The 14,534-nt window shown below is 41.5% G+C and overlaps 1 protein-coding gene across 5 annotated transcripts in view; it reads left to right on the top strand.

Annotated features, from left to right (window-relative positions):
* Positions 1-14,534, top strand: part of brsk2a (BR serine/threonine kinase 2a) — a 129,564-nt gene that overhangs the window by 78,638 nt on the left and 36,392 nt on the right. For all 5 annotated transcript variants that reach the window (XM_049723173.1, XM_049723175.2, XM_049723174.2 and 2 more), the window contains 2 exons: positions 7,195-7,280; positions 9,589-9,729. In XM_049723173.1, the coding sequence (XP_049579130.1) occupies positions 7,195-7,280; positions 9,589-9,729 (227 nt within the window). The remainder of the gene's footprint in view (positions 1-7,194; positions 7,281-9,588; positions 9,730-14,534) is intronic.

The raw sequence follows: 14,534 nt of genomic DNA, 5'->3' as shown, positions 1-14,534 counted from the left end.
ACGTCACATCAAACATTCAGGCCTATGGGTTGAATCATAATAATGCCTCCAGAGGAACCTTATAACATAACTCTAACTATAGTATCCATCTGTGATCACATAGTACTTTATATGAAAAGCAATGCCCGCAACAATATATACAGCATAGTGAGGTACGTGTCGAAAGTTGAGCTTCTGTGTGAAAGTGATGATTCGATTGTTGTACAGGTGCAAATTCAAGAAAACAATTCACTTTGGAATGCAGAATCCTCCCTTTGCTAATCTTATTGTTAATGTTGGGTGTGATTGTTGTAGATTCGGCGCTGAAGCGGAAGGAAATCCCCAATGACTTTTCTCTATGTTACGTTTCAGAGTAATTGGCTTATCTCAGTTAACCAGTTTTACACTGCTTCGCTGCCATTATTGAGTCCAGTGCATAACCAGTATTGAGCCGACTCAGCTGTCAAAGACCAGGAATCGAACACACCACCTCAGAACTGTGAGGCGGACGTGCTAACCAGTGCCCCACTGTGCTGCCCCATAATAATAATATGTTGCAGCAGAGGCTTTTTGTTTTAACCAAGTTTTCTTCCTTAGTGACTATTTTAGGCAGACAGTAAATTGTTTTCTCCGGGGACTCCGGTTTCCTCCCACATCCCAAAAACATGCTTGGTAAGCCGATTGAGCACTCTAAATTGCCCCTAGGTGTGAGTGCAAGTGCAGATTGTTGTTTGTCTCTGTGTACCCTGCGATTGGCTTGAAACCGGTCCAGGGTGTCCCCCGCCTACTGCCCGATGACTGCTGGGATAGGCTCCAGCACGGCCGCGACCCCCGTGGTGACAAGCGGTATAGAAAATTGATGGATGCATGGTAAATTGTCATCACTGAAAGTACTTTTCAAATTTCTCATATGTTTCCACACATTATTGCATGGCATAATACTGTATACTATATCACGGCACTTGTTAAAACTATATAACTAGGAAATAAATACATTGTAGAGTAAATTCCTATCTATTCCATTTGTAGCATTTTTCTTTCTGTTTTCTTTTCCCATCTGTTCAAATTCAAGGTCACCTTATCAGTCCTGTTGAGTAAATTAGTATCTCCACTAAAGGAGGGGGAGACTGAAAACCTGCCAAAAAAGACATTTCCAATGAGTGACACACCCTCATAACAAAGCCTTACTCTGCCTGCCTGCTAATGATAAATCACTCCTGTGGGGACCTTGTTCTCATGTTCGTTGAATGCCCATTCACACAAACCTTTGCCTGTTGGACTCCATCCTAAGAAACTGCTGGAGTTGCAAAATATTCATGATCACAACCTTTGACCTCTGGTCTGCCAGGCCACTCCCATTAGATTCTAAGGTTGTCCATTAGTGAGAAATAATGTAGGCTGCTCGATTCATCTGTCAGAATCACAAACCAGAGTAGAACAAAAGATTAAATGTTTGACAGAAAAAAACAAGGGCGAAAACAAGATTTGTAGGTGAAGGAGTTCAGTAAAGAATGGAGAGGGATGAGCAAGATTTGAGCAGGTGTTAAATGGATGAAGGATAAGGACTAGCAGAGACACTGTCAATATTGATTTACATGTGTCCGGCATTGATCAGCCCACCGCATGTAAGGAATTTACCCCCTCGTCGCTACAGATTACTGATAGAATCATTATCAGAAGTGCCTGATGCGTGTCTCTTCGCCAACGATGCAGTCGTGTTAAATAGTCTAGATTAGTTACACTTTTAAAATTGAGTGGGTTATGTATTTGGAATTGAAGCTGGAGCTTTGTCTAATTCTAAGGTAAGACAAGCTCAATTGGGAGAAACATGACCCTTGAACAAAAAAACAGGAGAGTTTGTTGCTGAAGCCCCTTCATGCCTATCTTCATGTTCTACCCGTTACTACCTGTTATACCTTATTTTATTGTGTGTCACCTGAGGTCATCATATGTTATATAAATATGTATGTATGATGCAGACCGGCCTGCTCATTGACACCTAAAACCGCAGGTGTTTAATTTCATACTTCATGGCTGCGCAGGCATTGACCCACTTATTTGTACGCATACAATTAAAAAGTCAATTTTCCAAAATATGTCCTCTATAAAACTTAGATGGAATGTTTTTCATGAGTTTTATCCTGAGGAATCTTACCTACTGAGGCTGCACGCAGCAAAATGGATGGCGCAGCTAACAGGTTGATGCTTGGGTGTGCGGAGGCCATGGTACAGGTAGTGTGTTTGTCGGCATTTCCCTTTTAGCCTTCTCCATTGCACCGCATATGCTTCAGCCCTCTCACATTCCATCAACATCTTTTGTTTTGCATCGCTGGGACTCCCATGCAAGCTTAGCCACCCTAGTGTTTTAATATCTGACACACACATGACTGCCTGGTTGACTTTGATCCCCAGATTTCAGCATCAAGGGACCTTTCAGTTGTCGGCCTTGGGGGCGATGACAGAAATGTCTGTGTTTTCCCTCTCTGTGCATGAGAGAGACTCGTGGACCAAAGGGTACACGATGCAATAAGCGGAGAGTGTGAGATGACGGAACTTGTGATCCAGTATTTTCCCCTCTGAGGGTTTGGGCTAGCCTCTGGATTCCGGTGACAACACACATGTAATGTCGTTGATGCTGCCTGCCTGCCTGTGTGTGATCTGAGTGCCATGATATTGATGTTCTCCATTATTTGTTTGATCATCCATTCTGAGGCAGGCCCATGAAATAAATAAAGAATCAATCTCAGGCTGATGGGGCATTGCTAAGCAGGCTTTCATCTTTTTGGAATTGAGTGACATTTATTAATACCAGTGCACACATCACTTTATTTTTCCCATTCGTCCAGGTCTTAGAAGACATCATCTTACTGGTCACCGTGTGACACATGAGCTAACATGCAATTTTTCACATCATGAATCACATCCTTCATGATGTTGACTGACAAAGAATCAACTCATCCAATGTGTTGTCTGTTATAATTATCATTAGCGTGAATGATGCTCGTGAATGATGCTTGTCTTCTGTTACCTCATTCAGTACAATTTCTTTTTTATGACATATATAAACAGTGAGGTTCCTGTACAAGACACTAGGACCCAAAAACAAATACGAGTCATCACAATGGAAAAAGATCTGCCGACCTGGGTAATATAATCCTGAAAGATTTGAAAAACCTATCAGGTGACTTTTTAGGTTGCAACAAGTGGACACGTCCGGGAAAATGCTGCCTGGTCTACTTCATTTAAACATCAATTTTATTCAGACGCTCTGTGATTGCCTTCCTGCTCACAACAGCAGCATCCATTGCCATGGTTGTAGTTACCACAGCAATGCTCATCAGTGCTGGAGCCTATTGATCCTTTTAATGTGGCAGGATATGAAGCTGATGGATTCCTTGTGGATCAAATTGTGTTGGCAGTCAGCACGTCCTTACGGGCTCCTGTTCTGACATGTTCATCTAATGGTGCCCCGCCAAGAACAATAACTAGGCACTTAACGAGACAAATGATCATGCTGCCAAATAAACACTTTGGCGCTTGCATTCATTTGATCAGATCTCAGTGTATGGATACCTATTCTTCCTTTTGAGAAGCTGCTTGGCAAATAGTAGAGGTCATAGAGTTGCAGGAAGTGTAGGAGTAACGAAAAGAATTAAGAAGCTGCCTGTATCCAACTACCTGAATGCATGCTTTCATAGAACACATAATGGACAAAGCTAAGTGTTTCATCCTTGACGGAGTCCAACCCTCACTGGGAACGAATCCGACTTACTGCCCGAAATGCGGACCAGACTCTGGCATCGGTGATACAGGGACCGAACCGCCCTTATCAGTTGGCTCTGCACCCCGTACTCCCGAAGCACCCTCCACAGAACCTCCCGAGGGACACGGTCGAACGCCTTCTCCAAGTCCACAAAACACATGTGGACTGGTTGGGCGAACTCCCATGCACCCTCGAGGATCCTGCCGAGGGTGTAGAGCTGGTCCACTGTTCCACGGCCAGGACGAAAGCCACACTGCTCCTCCTGAATCCGAGGTTCGACCTCCCGACAAACCCTTCTCTCCAGCACCCCTGAATAGACCTTACCGGGGAGGCTGAGGAGTGTGATTCCCCTGTAATTGGAACACACCCTACGGTCCCCCTTCTTAAAGAGGGGAACCACCACCCCAGTCTGCCAATCCAGAAGCACTGTCCCCGATGTCCACGCAATGTTGTAAAGACGTGTCAGCCATGACAGCCCCACAACATCCAGAGCCTTTAAGAACTCCGGGCGGATCTCATCCACCCCCGGGGCCTTGCCACAGAGGAGTTTTTTAACTACCTCAGTGACTTCGACCCCAGAGATTGGAGAATCCGCCTCAGAGTCTCCAGGCCCTGCTTCCTCAATGGAAGGCGTGTAGGTGGAATTGAGGAGGTCTTCGAAGTATTCTCCCCACCGACTCACGGCGTCCCGAATCGAGGTCAGCAGCACGCCATCCCTACCCTACGCCATCCCTACCCTCTCGTTCACCGGGGTGAACCCCAATGTGCAGGCGCCCAGCCGGGGAGCAATAAGTATACCCACACCTGCTCGATGCCTCTCACCGTGGGCAACTCCAGAGTGGAAGAGAGTCCAGCCCCTCTCGAGAGGGCTTGTACCGGAACCCAAACTGTGCGTGGAGGCTAGTCCGACTATATCTAGTCGGAATTTTTCTGCCTCGCACACCAGCTCGGACTCCTTTCCAGCCAGAGAGGTGACATTCCATGTCCCCAGAGCCAGCTTCTGCAGCCGGGGATCAGACCGCCGAGGTCCCTGCCTTTGGCCGCCGCCCAGCTCACACTGCACCCGACCCCTTTGGCCCCTCCTACAGGTGGTGAGCCCATGGGAAGGGGGACACACGTTTCCTTTTCGGCCCGGCCACCAGACGCTCACCTTCGAGCCCCGCCTCCAGGCCTGGCTCCAGAGGTGGGCCCCGGTGACCCGCGTCCGGGCGAGGGAAAACGAAGTCCATTTATTTTACTCATCATAAGGGGCTTCTGTGAGCCGTGCTTTGTCTGGCCCCTCACCTAGGACCCGTTTGCCATGGGTGACCCTACCAGGGGCATGAAGCCCCCGACAACATGGCTCCTAGGATCATAGGGGCACGCAAACCCCTCCACCACGGTAAGGTGACGACTCACGGAGGGGCCCCCTTACCTCTATTTCTACCAAAACTCGGAAAGAGCATGCTGTGCCCCAAACAATTCACCTTCATGAGTTAATGAACTGCTTAATCTTGCAATAATCATGTGGTTTTACAGTTAAGTCTCCACATTAACTTAAGCCTCATGCTTTGTATTTCAATTAATGAAGAGTGGGTGGCTAGAGGTAGCTTAACAAGCCTGCTGCAGGCTTTGTAGCATTTCGACAGCTCATCTCGCCTTGAATACCGTGTAGCATTAGTCTCTCTGCAGGGATGCTGGCTGCCAGTGAGAGAGGCGCTGTCAGCACGTTCTTATCCACACACAGCAGTGTCAGGTGAGAGTGTCACGATGCACTGCTGTTCATAATGCTCATTAGTCGAGATTATCCCATATCAGCCAAAACAGTTTCTCCCAGTGAAAATCCCAGTGAAACCCAATTTACAGAGCAGTAAAAGGGCTCTGCATTCAACAAGTGGGTACGCTGCGAAATCAAGACAAACTCAGCATGTGTGCTCTTTAAAACAAGTCACATTACATGACACTAGAGGAATATAAAAGCTGTCAAAATCACATGAGGTTGTGTCTTTGATCAAGACATGGAGGAGTCTTCCCATCTTCATTTGTCAAATGCCCACAAAACCGATGGAAGAAGGAACAGAGCAGCGAGGAGAGCCCATGGCCGTAAACCCGACGGGGCAGCGCAGGGGCTTTAGATAAAATTCGACCATGCAGGCTCCCTGCTGACAATAGAAGCCTCTCAGCATTTCTTGAAGCAAAGAAAAAAAAAAAAACTAGTACCTTGTGTGGAGTCAGCTGTCAGCTTGCGCTGGACGTTTGTGCACTATCACAGACATCTGTTGAGAGAAGTTGATGCATGTGGACATTTTGCCCCCCCGTTCACTTACTAGCAGTATGTTTAGGAACTTGAAACTCAACAGATGAATGTACTTTATGTTTATTCCCAAATGAATACTTTTTCTCCACCTCAAGCATGAAAATAATTTACCTAAATTAGGCAGTGTGGTTAAATGTGGGGGAATTCTGTTTATGAATGATATTTTTCCCATTCTTGTGATTAAGGTCTTTGAAAGCTGCTCTGTAAATCAGAATTCTGAAATCATTTTTAACTCAAGATACAAATTATCAATGCGTACAATCTGGAAAAATCCCCTGAACTGCTTTGACATAATATAATAGTGTTGTTAAGAATATATCATCTATGAATTTATTACACAGCAATCCAAGAGAACATTTATTTGCATGTTGGGAATGCTGTTTGAAATGTGTTCATTTATAGAAATAAATTCTGAGTGGCAAATAATGTGAATAATCTATCTATGTATAAATGAACTTATTACTACTTAATCATTTTTTCTTGAAGTATTTTTTTCCACTGATGAGATAATCTCCAAACTATTCTGTTGGACTACATGCTGCGTGTGTTAGAGTGTTAAAATTTTTATTTTATTTTAGCTGTGAAGTTTTATTATGAACGATAAATCCCATTTCTTGCTTGTGTAATTTTGTGCAGTGTCATTGAAAATGCTACTGAAAATATTAAACGCACACCAAGAGTGGACTGTAGTAATTTGCTTTGCCAATTTAAGTGCTGGGAGTCCCACCAAATTGCTCGATGTAAAAATGTTATTTGGGTTGTGAAAGTTCTATGTTGGCAGACACAACCTGTCTCTTGTGCATTTTCTGAAGAAAATTCAATTCGTTCAGTTTTGCGTGTGGTTGAAGTTTAGCTCCACTACCTTCTTGAATAGCTTTTCTGCCTCTCTTTGGGCCCTTTTGCAGATTGTTGCCTGTCACACTTCACCTGTCACCTTCGCAGATAAAAAAAATAATAATAAAATAGAAATCATAGGTTTGAAATTTTTACGGACCTTTTTCTTCAATTTTGATTGTCAAATTAGTACAACTGTGCTTGATGAATGCCACTTTTACATTATGTACAGTACATTGCCATATGACTAATCACATTTTTTTTTCTCTACCTCCTTTTCCCTCACCTGCTCCGACTCCTATTTCCTTTTCCGTTCATTCAGGTGGAGCGAGAAATAGCCATTCTGAAGCTCATAGAACACCCGCATGTTTTAAAGCTACATGACGTCTATGAAAATAAAAAATACTTGTAAGTATGATCTTTGGATTTCTTGCAAATATGCAAATAGGAACTGCACTTTACGGTCATCTGTTTGTTGTTGTTCTTGTGTGCAAAGTTTTGTTTGTTGTTATCCCCCACAAATCTCAAACATTATATTGTTAGCCCAAAGGAGTATTTTTAATTGGCTTGGAATGATTTCAGTACAATGTCAGCCTTGGAGGGGCCGACGCTCCATTAGTATTGGCATGAGGCATTTAATTTAGTTGCTCATGCTTGTGGAATGCTAATAGGGAGAGAAAGTATCCCTAATGTAAACAACATGACACACTCATCAGACGCAGAACCGTTTGCAGTGGGATACATTAACCACGGAGAGTGGCAGCTGTATTACACGCACACGCATGCAGACACATTCATAAAGCAATTTGCTAACTTTGCCTGTGGTGAGTGACAAGCCCATCGGTCATTTGTAGCAGCCTCTTGATCCACGGAGGACAATTTGTCAACTCAATTCAATTAGCTCTCTTCTTGAGTTTTACAGCTCAAATGGGATAAGGCACGCTCTACTACAAGCTTTATGATTTTAAAAGGATCATACTAAAAAAAAAAAAAAAATTCAGATTCGCTATATACTAGATAGATTTTATTTGAATCACATTTCGATTCGTTTATCATTGACAGTGGGCTCACAAGTAGCTTGGTCCAGTGACTAACGCGCTCTAATACTAATGCTGTCAGTTTGCACTTAAAGTGTCTTTAGTGAAAGCTATCAAGTTGAAGATAAATAGTATAACGGTGCTAGCTGTCCAACAACGAAAGATTTATGAGGCTGTTGGCATAAATCCACTACAAGAGGTTTTCTGAGTGTGCTGATAGGTGTGAAGTAAATGGAAGTTGAATTGTTACGCTGTCGCATCAATATTCTATGAAGGAATGCTTCATTGCCACAAGTGAATAATCGCATCATGATGTTGATCTACATACCTCGAAAACGAATAATAGCCATCGCTGTGCTCAGCCAAAGATAACAAAATGCAGATGTGTAAATATGATTTAGAATACTCCATCTAAAAAGTCTTCATTTTAATCTCTGCTGTCACTGCTGAATAGATATATGACTTCATACTTGCTGTATTTACAAAGGTCCCAGTGCTCCAGATAGAAGCGACTTTTTCTCCTACATCACATCAATTGCATGAATATGAATATGACACTTGACCTTATGACAACAGTTCTGATATTCTGTTGGTAAAAAAAATCATTATTAACATAACAATTAGCATTGTAAGATTCTTGACCATACAAGTCGAAAAGAAGTAAAACTGTTAATCATGAAATAACAAAAACAGTCAATTATACTAAGTAACACTGCTGGAGTCGTGCTGCGTTGACCGTCTCCTCTACATTGTGTATAACTTTATGTCTATTCCATCCTTCTTAAATTTTGCTCCGTGGTTTAAAATACGTATTACATTCATTTAATGTCACAAATATGCTTCTGGATTCCCTCAAACACACTCCAACATCTTGTACAGTTTTCCCCAAAAGAGCAGAAGCTGTTATAGCTGGAGGGAAGACCAACTACATATATGGTTTTTTTTTTCTCCTGTAGGTGTCCCATTACATTCGCTATACAGTTTATGGGGAGTGAACAGAAGGTGTGTATTTCACCTGCTGTCTAGCATTCCGTTTGTGCTGTAGTAAAGATTAAGGGAGGTTGAGCACAGAATAAATGAGGGGAGACCGGTTGAGAGCAGGACAGGGCATCACTGGCTATCGGCCCACGGTTTGTTTCATGCGGGGCTCAGCAGAGATTCATCTCCTCATGTCTCCTTGGAGCACAGGAGCATGGCCGTGCAGTCATGATGACAGACTGCCACCAACCCCAGTGCTCCACCTTGAGTAGTGGCTAAAAAATATGAGAGGAGGAAATACTCTCGGTGCCTCTTCTCAAAATAATTCATACTCCTTGAAGCTCTTCAGTTAACAATAACCACATAAAGAATTCCCCTTAAGTCTCTTTCATGTGATGAACTGAATCCAGCAGTCATATTATGACTCCTTGATGTGTAAAAGTGTAACTCGTCATCCTTCTGATGCCTCCCACAGGAAGTGAATTTGTCATAACCCTTCACATTTAAATACAGATTTAAAAAATCAATACAAAAACAGTGTAAGTGACCTTTGCGATCAAACAGAATTGTTTTGGGACAATAATGAAAACCGCTTACGCATGACTTCATCTTGCCTCTGTGATGATGAGCTCTTCATTTTCTTTTAGCATTGTTTCTTGTTTGCCCTTTCCCTTATTCCATTTATTTCTCAATCTCTTTAGGTACCTTGTACTAGAACATGTGTCCGGTGGTGAACTTTTTGACTATTTGGTGAAGAAAGGCAGATTAACGCCTAAAGAAGCCAGAAAATTCTTCAGACAGATCATGTCTGCGCTGGATTTTTGCCACAGTCATTCTATATGGTAAGTGTCTACTAATGAGTGTCAATGCAATTTCTGTTTGTTTTGGTCCAGAAGCAAATGAGTGGAACCTTTTTGTTGCACTTGCATGGCAGATTTTAGACATTTTTTTTTCCCGAAACTAATCTAACCAGTAGACCCCATTGACTATATCGGATGTTGTGAGGTTTTAGTGTTCATCTGCTATTTGTCCGTATTTCTTATAGTGGGGGATTTACCAAGAACGATCATGAAAAAATCCAAATTTCCTTTGTAGCTGTAGTTGGCAATGGGGTACAACAACACTGTAAACTTATATTCAAAATGAAGTTTCTGAATAATGATTGTATTTATAAACAGTGGGAAACAATTACTGTACATACACTGCAAACAATGGAAACATTTTCTGAATATAAAGATCCATCCATCCACCCACCCATGAATGAATGAACATCAAATACACACGCATGTAGGCCTGTCATGATAATTACTATATCATTTACATCTATTGTTTACATATGCCAGCAACACTCAGTCACACAGCTTTGTTCTTCTTCATGTCACTGACCTTGCTCGCTGCTCTAGAAGTATGCATACTGACATTTTATTACCATTTATCTTGCCTTAATTTATCCACAAATATTCTTTGGTGTGATATCTAGGCTTTTTCCATTGAACATAAAGCTGATATGTTTGCAGGTATGCGTGTGTAATAATTTCTTCACTTTCAAACAATTTGTGGCGGTTTTATAAGCTGTACAAATTGCCTAAAAAATTGGGATTCCCAATCAGCCATTGCAGCCTAGTGCAATCAGGTGAAAGAAGACGTTCCGAAAGAGATGACATCTCATTTTACTCTTCTACTACAAATACGGAGATTCTTGAGAATTGAAAGGAAATTTCTAATTCATAATTTAATGTACCGTAATTTCCGGACTATAAGTCGCGCTTTTTTTCATAGTTTGGGTGGGGGGGCGACTTATACTCAGGAGCGACTTATATATGTTTTATTTCACAAATTTTTACTTGAGCATTAAGACATCACTTACTTACAAGTATAGTTGACCACTTCCCATGTTATTTTTAGTATAGTTGATCACTTCACATGCTTTTATATCTTTATCTTGAACATATTGAAAACATAAAAAATAGAGAAAACATCAAATAAAGCAATTAACACTTTAAAGCACCATATCCAAGTCCACTGTCTGCTGTATGTACACTTGCTCTATTTTTGCTCCTCTTATATTTATTATTATTATTATTATTTATTTGGCCCGTTCTCAGCTCTTTGTTTGTGTTTGTCACGTTAGCATACCTATCGTTTAGCCTGTTGTTGCTATTTAATGAATTGGAGGGACACCGATGGTTTTATAAACATGTTATTCATGTAATAGTTGTCCTTAATCACTCTATATGTTACGTCAGGCCCGTTATCAGCTCTTTGTTTGTATTTGTCACGTTAGCATACCTATCGTTTAGCCTGTTGTTGCTATTGTTTAGCCTGTTGTTGCTCGTTCATGACTGTTTTTGGTGTGGGATTTTGTCGAATAAATTGCCCCTCAAAATGCGACTTATACTCCGGAGCGACTTATATATGTTTTTTTCACTTTTTGGGGCATTTTATGGCTGGTGCGACTTATACTCCGGAGCGACTTATAGTCCGGAAAATACGGTACTTTAATATCATTATATCAATATGTATGGATCGTGACATGAGTATCATAATGTGCTGTGTCATGGACCTTTATTGAGTGTGCCTCATGCTGAGGGAGGAAGAATTGCACTGTCTGGGGAAGCTGTCGCACACAATGACCAGGAGATAGTTTTTTGTTTGTTTGTTGCTGGGCTCGTTAAAAAGAAACATTTTAATTGCATTGTTTTTCAAGTGAGTATGCGGAGTTGAATTTATATTTGATTACATGCAGGTGACTTCTTGGATATGCATCGCACACTTCATTTATCGTGAAAGCAATTACATTCTGCCTGGTGCTATTTAATAATTGAAGCTATGCGGGAGCTCTTATATACAGCAAACGCCTGTGCAAAGACTTTAACTCAGATGGTACTTGTTACTTGTGTTATAGTGCGGGTAGGGTAGATTTTTCTCGCAAAATAAAGAATTAAATTAAGATTTAAGGCTATTGTACCACTGATCTGTCTTGCCTTAAGCAAAGTCTGAAATGAATAATTAGTGGGAGGTAGTACGGATTAATCCAATTAGGGTAAAGCACCTGACTTCTAGTGCATGCACACATGAAGATTATCACGGAGCTTTTGCGGTGAGATTCCACAGCAGATTTATTTGCTATTGTCTTTTTTTTTTCACTGTGGCTGCTCAAATCCACTTATTGACATTCTTGGAAAAGAATGCCTTGTAAGTCATGGTGAAGCGGATTCTCCCTCTTTCTACCTTCCATCTTCAATTAGAGGCAAACACACGGGCAGACGCAAAGAGCAAACCCCCTCACCTCGCTCTCCATCCCAGCTAATGAGATCCCAGCAACCCCTCAATAAAAAAGCATTTCCACAATCATTTCCTCTGTTTCTTCTTGACTGCACAGGAGATTTCTGCAGACCATTAGAACTGCTGCTATTCCTGTGTGACTCAATGATGTGAATGGTGGGAGGGAGGGAGTGGGACTAAACACATGCTGCGAAGCCTGCATCTGCACACCTGACTTGGCCTTGTGCTTCTGCTTGCCACCCACATCGTATTTCCAGATATCTATTGCCACAGATGGATCTACAGCAGCATTTGCATTGAAGAGAAATTGAATGAATTTAAGATTATTCATTATTATTATTATTGTCATTATTCAATAATAATGACAATATTTATTATTATGATTATTATTATTATTATTATTATTATAAGTTCTCAACAATGTTCAGTTTATTAGAACCTACTAAACGATGATATCCATCAGAAATCAAAAGACAAAATTGTCTGCTCTAAAAATTCTTATATTTCTTGTAACATACGTACCTGTATGCTACTGTTTGTGCGTTCTGATTGTGCAAATTGTAACAATTACTGCCACCGGCAAGGCCTCGACAGACGATGCTCTACTGATGCTGGGATTGAAATCACCAAGAACATTTCAACAAGAATTATTTTCTTCATTATTTTCACTCCAGCACACAACAAACAGAAAATTGTTCTCCACCGCAAACATTCAGCATTTTCCTTTTCTTTTTGACGGGGCTTACATTTTGCTGTTTCATTCACGGTCACGGATGACTTAGTCATAGAAACAAATCTTTGGAGTGAATGCATTGAATAGAATCAATTGGATCCTTTATAAATTCAGTTGAGCTCAGTGGTCTTCCAAACAGTTGCTGAGTGCCACACCGACATGCTAACGTCATTTGTGTTAAATATGAATTTATTGAGCAAAGTAGTAAATTATATTGTTTTATTTAAGTGCTGCTGGGTAACTATGGCATTTGTTAGGAAATGAAAATGTCTGAAGAAAAAAATGGTTAAAACTATAATCAGGCAAAATAAAAGGACATATTCACACATATTAACATTAAGTTACACAAAATTATGCCTTCAGTGTTGTTGTCATGTTTTATTTTAAAAAATATCTGCCGACATTATGATCATAAACAACAATTAACTGTTCATAGGACTCATAGGACTTTTCTTTCTTCCCCATCAAGAGCCTTTTTGTACAAACTGGCTCTTACGGTTACTCAGTCTGACCAACTTTCTGTAACAACCCCAGAACACAATGATTGTAGTCCTATATGAGCAGAAAAGCTATATTGTTTTTTTTCTGTGAGGAAGGAGCTGATGACAATCAGTCGGAGGTCAAGTGAATCGACATCATACATTTTTAATGCCCCCCAGTCACTTTGTCCTCCCACACTGTCACATATTGGTCATGCAGAGTTTTCCTGGACCACGCTATGCATTTTCATGACTCTGAGCCCCGAAGCTTTCAGAGAAAAAGAGCAGCAATCAGTGACAGACTCTACCCGATCCACAACATGATCAGGGTTTAGTAATGGCACTGGTGTGTCGCACTTTATGTGTGAGTTAGTAAATACTAATTGGCTGTGTGGGTGTAAGTGGAGGAGAATGGCTGTAACCCAAAATCCAACATCCAAGGGTGGTGGGATTAACTTGTACTCCTTGCGTGACTAATATACTTACACGTATGTCTTCACTTGTTGCACTAAAATCATATAGGAGCATCTTCATGTCCACCACCCACCAACCGTGTATCTGTGTCTCTCAGATCTACTACTCTTCCTTTTGGAGACCTCTTCGAGGTGCTGTCTGGAAATTCAGTGGCTGCCATTCCCTCACATTCACTTTCAGTGGGTCTGAATACAGCATAAGACACTCAAATCCAATCAAATGAAAAGAGAGGGGCCCAAGGGTTATTTGAGACCTAGGACGACGAGAGATTCATTGTGAAGCTCCAGAACCACACCGACTTTATTTATGACGCATAACTTACTTTTTATAAGGACCGTAGCAGAAAGGAAAAATGTGGGTATCATTTACAAATGTGTCTCTATATATGCGGTGGTTTTGACGCGAATTCAACTCTTCAGAGTGAACACCCCGTAATCTTGTGGTCTTGTGGGCGCAGATTTCCGGACACACACAACGCAACCGGACCGCAGTCGATGTGCGTTACAGTGCATGTGTGCGACCACAGCGCATCCATTCAGGAGGCGGTGTGAATTAGGTGTTACCCCCACACTTGACACATGCATGAGTGCTTTTAATTTTAAGTCACTCTGCATCTACAGCAACAGTTTTCCAAATGTAATGAAATTGCATGTCTTTTAAGTAAAATATTCAATTA

This window comes from Syngnathus scovelli, chromosome 6 (genome assembly GCF_024217435.2).
Source record: "Syngnathus scovelli strain Florida chromosome 6, RoL_Ssco_1.2, whole genome shotgun sequence".
NCBI classification, from domain to species: domain Eukaryota; kingdom Metazoa; phylum Chordata; class Actinopteri; order Syngnathiformes; family Syngnathidae; genus Syngnathus; species Syngnathus scovelli.
Note: the sequence above shows the minus strand (reverse complement) of the source record. Positions and strands in the feature narration are given on the sequence as shown.